At 40.7% G+C, this 12,520-nt stretch overlaps 1 protein-coding gene across 5 annotated transcripts in view; it reads right to left on the reverse strand.

Moving 5' to 3' along the window:
- The window catches only part of LOC124117038 (flocculation protein FLO11-like), a 36,686-nt gene extending 24,699 nt beyond the window's left edge, over nt 1–11,987 (reverse strand). For 3 of the 5 annotated variants that reach the window (XM_046478720.2, XM_048383143.1, XM_046478718.2), the window contains exons 1-3: nt 11,806–11,987; nt 9,493–9,552; nt 247–1,131 (exon numbers count right to left, since the gene is read on the reverse strand). In XM_046478720.2, coding sequence (XP_046334676.2) covers nt 247–1,131; nt 9,493–9,552; nt 11,806–11,875 — 1,015 coding nt within the window. In that variant the 5' untranslated portion in view covers nt 11,876–11,987. The remainder of the gene's footprint in view (nt 1–246; nt 1,132–9,492; nt 9,553–11,805) is intronic. The other 2 variants (XM_046478719.2, XM_046478721.2) reach the window with 2 other exon arrangements.
- Between the last annotated feature and the right edge of the window lie 533 nt (nt 11,988–12,520).

Genomic DNA, 12,520 nt, shown 5'->3' on the forward strand with positions numbered 1-12,520 from the left:
TTGTGTTACTGATTACAGAAACATCTACCCACCTTGGTGTTCTTGTGTTACTACTTACAGAAACATAAAACCACCTGGGTGTTCTTGTGTTACTGATTACAGAAGCATCTAACCACCCACCTTGGTGTTCTTGTGTTACTGATTACAGAAGCATCTATCCACCTGGGTGTTCTTGTGTTACTGATTACAGAAGCATCTACCCACCTGGGTGTTCTTGTGTTACTGATTACTGAAGCATCTACCCACCTTGGTGTTCCTGTGTTACTTGTTGTGGTGTCATTAAAGTAGATATCGTGAAGGTGCTCGTGGATACTGATGTTATGTGCGTTGATGGTGTTGGTGCTGGTTGTGCAGTGATTGGTGATGATATTGCCCTTGGTTGAGCAAATTCTGTTGACTTCAATGTGGAACCAGATAGTAATGGTATTGATTCCGATGTTAACACCGCTGTGATAGTGAACGTTGCTAGTGAGGCTGACAACGGCGTTATTGCTGCCGATAATGAAGAATTTATTATTGCTATTGGAACTGGTGTTGACAATGTAGATGGAAGGAATGATATATGTGTCCTGGGTGCCTCTGTAAAATCTTCCGTAGAAACGGTTGCTGTTGGAACTGGTGTTGACAATGTAGATTCCGATGTAATGAATGTATTACTTGTGCTCAGTGCCGCCGTTAAATCACCTGTTGAAACGTTTGCTGTAAGAACTGGTGTTGACAATGTAGCTGCAGATGGAATGGAGTTTGGTGCCGGAGTTTCATCCTTTGTTGAAAATGCAGCCGGTGGAAGTGGTGTTGTTGATGTCATTATTTCTGGTGTTGGTTTTTGAGAATTTGACATAAAATCAGAAGATCGGGGCACTGAAGGCGAAGATTGTGACAAAGGATCTGTAAATGTTTGCTCTGACTGACTGTCTGGGACCGGTAACGTTCTCAGCGTTGATGACGCCAATGATGCTGATGTTGTTAATAGCACCATTGAAGCCGATGTTGGCATTTTGGTGTCGTCAGCTGATTCTGCTGTTACAGATGCTGCAGTTATTGATTCAGAAAGCGCCATATCTGCGAGTGTTTTCATTGACTGACCAGCGAGTGATGTTTCCTCTGTTGCTGACAGTGCAATTGATCCTTCTGTTGAAGAATTACGAATTAAGCATTTTCTTCACAAACATTTATTACATAAATTATACATTAACATAATTTACATAATAAACATTGGTGTTTGCGGAAAATGAAGTTCAGTACGCTGAGACAACTTTCCACTCCAGAACTTACTTGATCAAATTATTATTTGCAAATATTTCATAATTTAAAAAATTGTACATGAACGATTGAGTATCAAAGAAGATTTTTGTTCTGTGAATTCTTCTTAGTAAACTTCCGTGGTCAGCCATATTCCAGCTACATCATAGCAGAATGGACTCTGGGTCATGCAAACCAGTGATTGACTGCAAGATCAACAATTCACATATCGCCACAAGTCACAGTTCATGACAAATGGCGGCTGACCTGACCTGACTTCAGTACAAGAATCAATGCTCTCTTACCACCGTCATAGATCGTGATTTGTTAGAATTGATTTTGCGTTAAATATAAACCCTTCCTTATACATGTATGTTAGTGAGGAAAGCTAATACATTTATCTCCAAATGTAAAATCGTTTACACTCAAGTGAATTAACATTCTATGCCGGAACTACTTTTAGACGATACGGTCCTCTGAGTCAGATCGGGAATATTCTGCAAGAACATACATAATAATTGACGGGATGTCCTCAGATCTTTATTTAGCGGTAGCGAGAATTAAATCTGATTTTAATGAGATTGGGAGTCAGACAACTTAGTAATTGGGATGCAGGCGTGACATTTCGAAAGCGAGGTCCTGATGATGTTTTTTCACATTAGTGTCAAAAGTGACAGAAAATGGTACAGATGATGAAAAGATGATATGAATGATTTCATTGGATTGATCAAAAAGGACAAGATCGGATCTGTTAGCCTGGATAGGTCTGAGGCTGTATACGAGACAATCAATGACGCCCTATACATATTTCGGGCTCCTACCATGGATAACCCTCCGTGTCAAAGCCACAAGCTAAGACCGTAATAAAATGATCGAGCCACTCCATCATGTCGCTAAAGGTACTGTGTTTGTGCCAAAGCTGGGCATCCACTGACGATGTGCTGGACAGTTTCATTTAATTCATTGCATAATCTACATTTCATGTTTACATTTTGATGCAAAATCACACATTGACGGTTTCGAGTGGGAAGTAACTGGTCCTGAGCAGCAAATAGAAAGCCTTCACTGTTCAGGCCAGCCGACTTCATCCAAGCGTAGCACTCCGCAGGGTTGCTGATGCTCTCAACACACTGCACATAAACTCGATGCAGTGGTCGTTCAGATAGCCTCTCCTTGAAAAACTGACTCTGGTACAATATGGCACTTCGCTTGGTTGACACTCATTTCTTTAACGTCCAGCAGTACAGAACCGTCAACAAAATCCACATGAACATTTGAGATTATGTCTCACATCCTTGGCTCGTTTAAGAAAAATGTGGAATGCCTTGTTTTCATCATGAGTACACCATGCAAGTGTCATCAGACAAATAAGCGAGGGTTGTTTGGATCTATTGTCTGACATAATTATTCGTGTCAGGATGCCAATACCTTCAATTTCTTGTTTCGTCCAATCAACATCACCAAAAGAATACGAAGGACAGATACAGCATATTAAGGGCTTTGATTTTATTGCGAGCGTTCAGCACTGAACTCTACATTTTCTTAAGTCTACATTTGTACTCTGCCCGACGTCTTGAAATGGGCATTCTGCAGTTTGTACCTAACCAGCATCCCTAAGTACGTATAGGCCTGATCTTCCCCGAGAAGGTCAATAAGTTAAGTGACTGATCCTCTTCTACCTTGCCACGTTTCAGATGAAGAATGTTGCACTTGTCGAGTCCAAAGGACATGCCGATATCATTAGAAAAGGATTTGACAAGAGAAATGCAGGGTCATCTATGCAAAGGGGGTAAATAAGGGGTGTTGGGGATCTGTGCTAAGAAGGTCCAGGACGATAACCTTCCTCTTTGCTGAGCAAAAGGCTCAAAGGATTCAGTGATGAACAGAAAAGCAAAGGACTAAAGAATCGAACTGAAATATTCCTCTTCCAATGGAAATGGGTTCTGAAGTCATCACCTGCCCCAACGAATACATCTCAAGTTGAGTTGACCAGCAATTCATTAAAGACTTGAGTAAAACAAGTAGCCGCTCGGGGAAGTCAATACAATTCAGTGACTTCAAAAACCCTTCGTGAGGTACAGAACTCATAAGCTTCTCTGTAGTCTATCCTACACATTAAGAGGTCACGGCGGTACCTTTAGCCTCTGCAAGGATCATTTTCTGAACCAGCAATTGATCCTTACAACCCAAACATCCCTTTCTGGCTCCTTCCTGCTCCATGTAAATAATGTCTTTGGAAGTGCAGTATGATAACACAAGATCTGTAAGACACCCTGTAATAGTTTGTACTGTGTATTCAGAAAAGTTGTTAGTTAGTTGGTTGGTTGGTTGGTTAACGCCGCACTCAGCAATATTCAAGCTATATGACGGCGGTCTGTAAATAATCGAGTCTGGACCAGACAACCCAGTGGTTAATATCATGAGCATTGATCCACGCAATTGGGATCAATGACATGCATCAAACCAAGTCAGCGAGCCTGACCACCCTATCCTGTTAGTCACCTCTCACGACAAGCATGGGTTGCTGAAGACCTATTCCACCCCGGATCTTCACGGGTCTTCAGACAAGTTTTTAAGGGACACACTACCGGAAACCTGATCACGAAGCCTGCTGCGAGAGTCAGTACACAGTGTTACATACACACTTGCACTCATGTTTATGTGTACAGCTGACTACACTTAAAACAAGGAAAATACATAGCAGAAAGTTTGTAAAAGGAAATAAAATTCACAATAACAGTTTCCTCGTTCGGTGTGCTGGAGGAAGCATTCGGGTATAATTAATTTAGTAAACGTGTTATTCTTTGTTCCGTAACTTCGTGACTGACTGACATGAAATCGATGTTGAAAGTTGCTGTTTGATAATTGCAGGAAGCACTTGCGACCCGGAACTACTTTCCCAAAAACGATTCCTCTGTGACCTCGTGTCAGTGCGCCAAAAACACAATTTTTGAAACAAGGTCTAAAAATAGTATCGGGAACTCTCATGTGTCGATCTGCCAAAATATTGTGGGGGCCCCTGTTACGAACATTCAATCAAAAAATTAAACAAACTGTTCAAAGGAGAATATTTTATTCCGATAAAAGCTTTTTAGCACCATACAGTACATGTTTTCTTTGCAGTCATGACATCATCCGAAAGGCCTTGTCACAGAAAGCTCTCCACAGTGATCTGTGTACTGATACTAACGTCTCGCGAAGGTAGCATGCGTTGCCATTGAGTTTTGTAGCGTACAAGATAAGATCAGGTTTCTTCAGTTTGGGGGAGAGTCCACATTTTCAAATGTTTCTTTCATTGTTAAAATCCGTTTTTCAATTATTTTGAAGCATCACTAAAACAAGATCAATTAATTAATAACAAGAGCTTGATTTGATTTAGGTCTGTGACACCTCAGTATCTCTGAATGGGACGCGGAGAAACATGCACATGTTTGTGTGACAAGGCGTAGACCGACTGTGAACAGCATATATCCTTAAACAAGGGATATCGTTCTATGGATATACAACTTCTTTATCACAATCACTGCGACGTTTCGGAGTAGATACTAACACCGTTATAAAGCAAGTGTAAACAGAAATGTGAAGCAGGGGGCTTATATACACTGACGGCCAACACAATTTCACAACAGTTTCAAATCACTCCGGTTTAAAAACCACAAACTTCAGATGCATGAAGTAAAATTTATTGAAAACATCAAAATCTCAACGAAATAGACATTTTAAATCATACAGCATCCGATCTTCGCACGACAATTGCCGAATTTAGATGGGATAGCAAAAACAAGCTTTCTACGAAAAGGACAAAGGGCACACACACATCTAAATTCGCTCTAAAGTTCAATGACACGTCACATTGATAGCGTGTATGACCACCACCTGCTATATACAAGACACGCAAATGTTGTGTCAATAACTGTCCTCTGTAAGGTCTGTAAGCCATAATTCCTTAAGCCCTGAGTCTCTTGGCCACTGTCTGTCGACTAACCATATTCCCTAAGGCATTCGTCACTGATGACATCACTGTCAGGAATCGATTCCGGAGATGCAAGTACGCAATACCGGTCTTCATTGTGCGTAGTTACTCTGGGTCTGCCTGTTCTTGGCCTGCCTGATGTCTGTCCTGTCATCCAGCAGCAAGGGGTGTCAAGCCACACGGGAGCAACCAAAAGTTCTAGCATCGGGCATGGGTGGCTCCCATCTGCATCATACTAAGGGCCCGCTCGCGTTGTTCTGGTGTCAGTCGTGGCATTTCTGTGGTGGATTTTTATCAGTCTGACATGCCGTTCGTACCATTCATGTATCCTCATGGCACGTGTAGTTTCGGCTTCCCAAGCGGCACGTGTGTTTTTTTCAAATTCCCTTCATAAATACGTGACGTGGACGTGTATCGCTTTCTGAATAGAGCATTGTTGTGTTTGGGCGATGTGTTTTGCCTTGATTTAGTTTGAGTTTGTATTTTTACATTGTTGCAATTTCATATTTAAAGTGGTAAAGTTTCTTAGGCCGTCAGAATACACGTGGATAATTGATGTTTATACAAGATAATGTTTACACAACAGAAAAGATTAAAGTAAAAAGTCTGATTGTTTGTTTGTTTGTTGTTTAACGCCGACTTAGCAATATAAAGTCTGATTGATGTGCATTAATATACATGAATATAATTAATATGTCATGAAATAAATACAGCGATTGATATGGAAGTTGATTATAAGCCAGTATAAGAAGTGAAGGATATGTTGTATATCTGCTTATAACGAACTACAGTTATATCGAACTAAACTCCCTTGAGTTCGTTTTAACCGTAGTTTACTGTAAATAAAATGTATATAATGGACAATGGAAATGAGATATATTAATCCTTCTCTTCTCATCTTGGCTTGTTCATATCAGTCACTGTATTGTTTTACCCATCGTGCCTTGTTAATCCTATTTATGTACATCAATCAGGCTTTATACTTTAACCTTTTCTGTTGTGTAAACATTATCAATTATCCACGTGTATAAAACCGCACTACTTCATATATCTCTTCATCACTGGCTTCATCACGGCGTTAGTATCTACACCGAAGCGACAAAGCAGTCATTGTAACAAGGAAGATGTAAATGCATAGAACTATACTCACACGCAAAAGAAACGCAAGTCGAGTATGCAGTATACTTGTTATTTATTTTCAACAGTTAAGACAAGAAATACTAATTGGGCAAGATTGACAAAAATTTGACTGAAGACAGTTTAATGGATTAAAAGGCAGATGACATAATTGGGTTTTTTTTCAAATGTTTAGGGCTTACACAGTTTCGGGTCAATACCTAAAATGACAGTCAATACCTGGTTTGACCAACATTAGCATTGATCACTGCCACACATCTCCTGTACATTGAGTGGATCAGACGATTTGTGAAGGCCCTAGGGATCCTCCTGCACACACCCAGAGCAGCTGGGCGTGGTTCATCGGCAGTTGTAGGGACTGGGCGCACATTGTACAGACGCCTTTGAACCTCATCCCACAAGTGTTCGATGGGGTTCAGATCAGGGCTGAGGGCTGGCCACGGTAGAACACGGATGTTGTGTTGTTGCAGAAAGGCCATGGTAGCTCTGGCAACATGGGGACGAGCGTTGTCCTCCTGGAAAATGTGTTGTTGTTGTTGTTGTTGTTGTTGTTGTTTTTGTTGTTGTTGTTGTTGTTGTGAAAAAAATGGAACAACGAGGGGTACGATCACTTGGTCGATATACCGCTGAGCAGGACGCCGTGTCCCCGACCTTGACCAACATTCAGAAAGCACATGGGTCCAAGTCTCGCATTAAGACCAATCCCTGCCCATATCATGACGCTAGGTCCACCCCATGGATCCCTTTCCACAACGTTTCTGTCAGCGAAACGATCACCTCGACGCTGCCGCCAAATTCTGACTCTTCCATCTGCATGGGAGACAAAAAAGCGACTTTCATCAGAGAAGATGACACGCCTCCACTCACGATGACGCCAATTGCGATGACCCTGTGCCCACAGAGAGTCGTGCTTGTCGATGCCGTGGTTGGAGAATAGGACGACGTGCTGGTCGGCGACATCTGAGGTTGTTGGAACGGAGACGTCGGATCACAGTGTCCCGGCTAATCTGTCGATTATGTGTTCCTATGGTCTGTCGAGCACTTTCACTTGCAGTTAGGAACGGATGTCGCTGGTGTTGACGGGTAGTCTGCCGATCTTGTCGAGGTGTGGTGACCCTAGGACGACCGCTCCGAGGAAGGTCATCTGTGGTCTGTGTAGCATTGTATCGATGCAGGAGACGGTAAATTGTGGTTATGTTAACGTTGAAATGACGGGCAACATCTTGGACAGACTCTCTAGCTTCAAAACGTCCGATAGCCTGGATTCTCTGAATTTGAGTTAGGTGTGGCATTGTTGACCAAGGAGTGGTAGGTGCTAAGAATCGGCCACAGTCTTATACCCACTACATTTCGTGACAGTTAGTGCATTTTCGATTTCGCGAGAAATGGGTGCATGATACCCACATATTCATTGAAATGCTGCGTTTTGGCGATTCGTTTTTTATGTTGCGCTTTTACTCGGGGCTTCCAAAATGCAACCAAAAAAAATTATAACACCATCAGGCTTCACTACATGCTAAAACTCGTATCAATTTATGGTTCCGTGTTTGTTACCTATTTGCTTAAAACCACTTGCGTTTCTTTTGCGTGTGAGTATACATCATTTGTTCATCATGCATACATCTAAATGCCAGGATTGGTTTTCACTTTTTGTGTATTTATCGAAGGATAACCGTTCCGTCAAAATTCCATGAAGTTGGGTAATTTTAACTGAATCACCCGAAGATTAGGGGAAAATGTTTGTAAAGCTGATTGATATTTCCGGCTTTGTTTACGAGAAAATATACACGGTAATCTTTATCTCTCCATATAATACAAAGTGAGTGAGTGAGTATGGTTTTATGCCGCTTTTAGCAATAGTCCAGCAATATCACGGCGGGGGACACCAGAAATGGGCTTCACACATTGTACCCATGTGGGTATTCGAACCCGGGTCTTCGGCGTGACGAGCGAACGCTTTAACCACTAGGCTACCCGACCGCCCCTATAAAACGAAGACATGCACACCCAAACTATCGACTCGATCCGTGTCTAGAATGACAGTGACCGTCTCCAGCAACCTATGAATTTACCTCGGGATCTATTTGACACATCTAAACAATTACCTTTGAATGAGTTGCCAATTGATCAACGATGACTAACATTTGCAATTGCGACAGGTTCCTAAACAACTTAAGAAATCTCTGATGTAAATATATTACGACGCACTGTGTCATGGACATACTACTGATGTAAATGTATCACGACGCACTGTGTCACTGACACACTACTGATGTAAATGTATTACGACGCACTGTGTCACTGACACACTACTGATGTAAATGTATCACAACGCACTCTGTCACTGACACACTACTGACGTAAATGTATTACTACGCACCATGTCACAGACACACTACTGATGTAAATGTATCACGACGCACTCTGTCACTGACACACTACTGATGTAAATGTATTACGACGCACTGTGTCACTGACACACTACTGATGTAAATGTATTACGACGCACTGTGTCACTGACATACTACTGATGTAAATGTATTACGACGCACTGTGTCACTGACACACTACTGATGTAAATGTATTACGACGCACTGTGTCACTGACACACTACTGATGTAAATGTATTACGACGCACTGTGTCACTGATTACTGACGTAAATGTATTACGACGCACTGTTTCACAGACTTACTACTGATGTAAATGTATTACGACGCACTGTGTCACTGACTTGCGGATGTAGTTCTTAACATATGTTGATAACATTAAATCATTTGTAGTAACCAAACTACAGGAGATGTCACTGGACATAAATTTAAGTATATACGCTCGTCACCTCTCATTTTAAGTAACTATTTTATCCCGCGCCACAGTTAGCTGTTGGACATGGCTCATGGTAAACACACGTAGTTATTGAAATTTTGTCGACATCTTTCGAGGTACAAAATAAAGATATGATTATTTTCATAAGTTTTTACTTTCACTTTGTCTGAGTTTACACGTGCGTGTGTGTGCGTGCGTGCGCCTGTCGTGCCAGAGCATTCCCATAAAACAGTTGGACTTCACTTCATATCCATAGACGTCACAAAGCAGGTATCGTCATCTCATCATTGTGCACCAGTAGTAACTTGAGACTTACCCGATGATGTCATCGATGACGTTACTGATGACGTCATCTCGGCTGCACTGGAAGCAATACCTGAAACCCAAGTTAAAGCTCAGTCCTAAAGTGACGAACGAAACATGTGGACGCTGACAGTTACATTCATTTATGAACAGTGAAAACGTACATACCTTTGTAAAAATGAATGTAGCTTAGTGTAAAGTTTGGTAGCTTAGTATATAGTTATATAGCCTTGTATAAAGCTCAGTATATAGTTATACAGCCTGGTATATAGTGATGTAGCTTTGCGTGACAGCTAAGTATAAAGTGATGTAGCCCAGTGTAAAGTGATGTAGCCCACTATAAAGTGGTGTATCTTAGTAAAAAGTGATGTAGGCCAGTATTAAGTGATGTAGTCTGGTATAAAATGATGTAGCTTAGTATAAAGTGACGTATCTTAGTATAAAGTGATGTAGACTGGTATAAAGTGACGTAGCCCAGTATAAAGTGATGTAGCCCAGTATAAAGTGATTGGGCTTAGTATAAAAGGATGTAGGCGAGTATTAAGTGGTCTGGTATAAAATGATGTAGCTTGGTATAAAGCGATGTAGCTTAGTATAAGATTATGTAGCTTAGTATAAAGCGATGCAGACTGGTATAAAGTGATGTAGCCCACTATAAAGTGATGTAGCCGACTATAAAGTGATGTAGCTCAGTATAAAGTGATTGAGCTTAGTATAAAGTCAACTAACCTGGACAACCGATCGTTTTATCGCCTTTTACGACAAGCATGGTTTGTTGGGGGCTGTATTCACACCCGGATTCCCACGATAACGCGTTACCTGCATCATTTCATGCTAGTCTTTATTTTTGTATACCAGGCTACATCACTTTATACTAAACTACATCATTTTATACTAATCTACATCACTTTATACTAATCTTCATCACTTTATACTAAGCTACATCATTTTATACTAATCTACATCACTTTATACTAATCTTCATCACTTTATACTAAGCTGCATCACTTTATACTAATCTACATCACTTTATACTAAGCTGCATCACTTTATACTAATCTACATCACTTTATACTAATCTACATCACTTTATACTAAGCTGCATCACTTTATACTAAGCCACATCACTTTATACTTAACTACATCATTTTTATACTAATCTACATCACTTTATACTAATCTACATCACTTTATACTAAGCTGCATCACTTTATACTAAGCTGCATCACTTTATACTAATCTACATCACTTTATACTAATCTACATCACTTTATACTAAGCTACATCGCTTTATACTAAGCTAAATCACTTTATACTTAGCTGCCCAACGTTATACCAAGCTACTTCATTTTAAACTCAGTTACATCACTTTATACTAAGCTACATCACCTTATACTAAACTACATCACTTTATACTAAGCTACATCACTTTATACTAGGCTACATCACTTTATACTAAGCTTAATCACTTTATACTAAGCTGCACCACGTTATACCAAGCTACATCATTTTATACCAGACTTCACCACTTAATACTGGCCTACATAACTTTATACTAAGCTACACTACTTTATACAGGACTACATCCCTTTATGCTGGGCTACATCACTTTATAGTAAGCTACATCACTTAGGCCCCCAACAATCCATGCTTGTCGCAAAGGGCGACTAAAACGATCGGTTGTCCTGGTAAGGTGACTTAATTGATTGAGTGACGTCGTACCCCACGTGATCACTTATAGGTGTGTGTGTGTGCGTGCGCGTATATGTATATATATATATATATATATATATATATATGTGTGTGTGTGTGCGTGTGCGCGCGAGTGACAGCATGTGTATGTATGTGTGTGTGTGTGTATGTGCGTGTGTGTATGTACGTATATGTATATGTGTGTGAATAGGTGTGTGTGCTTGTGTGTATGTATATATATATATATATATATATATATATATATATATATGTGTGTGTGTGTGTGTGTGTGTGTGTGTGTAAACTCACACTCATGCACACACACACATACACAGACACACCCACACTCCCACATAAACTCACACTCATGCACACACACACACACAGACACACACACACACACTCCCACATAAACTCACACTCATGCACACACACACATACACAGACACACACACACTCCCACATAAACTCACATTCATGCACGCACACACACATACACAGACACACACACACAAACACACACACGCACGCACGCACACACACACACACACACTTGCTCATCCTACATATATCATAATACCCCGATAGATCGCTTACTTACAAAACACTTTAAACTATGATACATTATACTTACATAACAAGCTGATATGCAGTATGAATAAACGTGTCTTCGTCATTGCTGTTGGTGACTTGGCAGCTCGCATGATCAAGGTAGAACAACAGCTTAATCATTTGACCTCTGAACAACTGCTCTACGCAAGAGGAAAGTAGCGTACGGGAACATGTACGCCCATCTCTGATGATATGAACGAGATTTCATGTGTACTTTGACGTGAATGTTAACAATGTGACAAAGCCTTTACTTCCTTGTTTATTGTCATCAACACACTATACCTGTTGATCTATAACATTGCTGGGGATTATAACCATGGGCCCATCAACGACAGAACCTATGAACATTAAACTAATTCTTAGGTCAAAGATTTATATTACAAGCTACTTGTAAATTCCTTTTATACTTCGGAAACTGATATCCCATGTTGACCAATGTTAATGTATTTACACAACGTTAAATCTGCTTGCTCTCTGTTACATCCCTGTGACATTGACCATATACAAACAAGTTTTCATTTTCAATACTTTTCTGAACGATTAAATGACTGAATGTTGTTTAACGCCGCAGTTAATATCTCGCCAAATCAGTGCGGCTACGGATCTGGTGCAGACAAACCAGCTGCAGGATTGATGCCATGCTTAAAGTTCCAGGTTATCGGGGCCGCGATGGCGCTACACCAGTGACGCTTTCAGGGCTTGAAGCCGGTGTGGAAACTTCTGGACTTCTTCCAAAC

Source organism: Haliotis rufescens, unplaced genomic scaffold (genome assembly GCF_023055435.1).
Source record: "Haliotis rufescens isolate VD_foot unplaced genomic scaffold, xgHalRufe1.0.p SCAF_45, whole genome shotgun sequence".
NCBI lineage: Eukaryota > Metazoa > Mollusca > Gastropoda > Lepetellida > Haliotidae > Haliotis > Haliotis rufescens.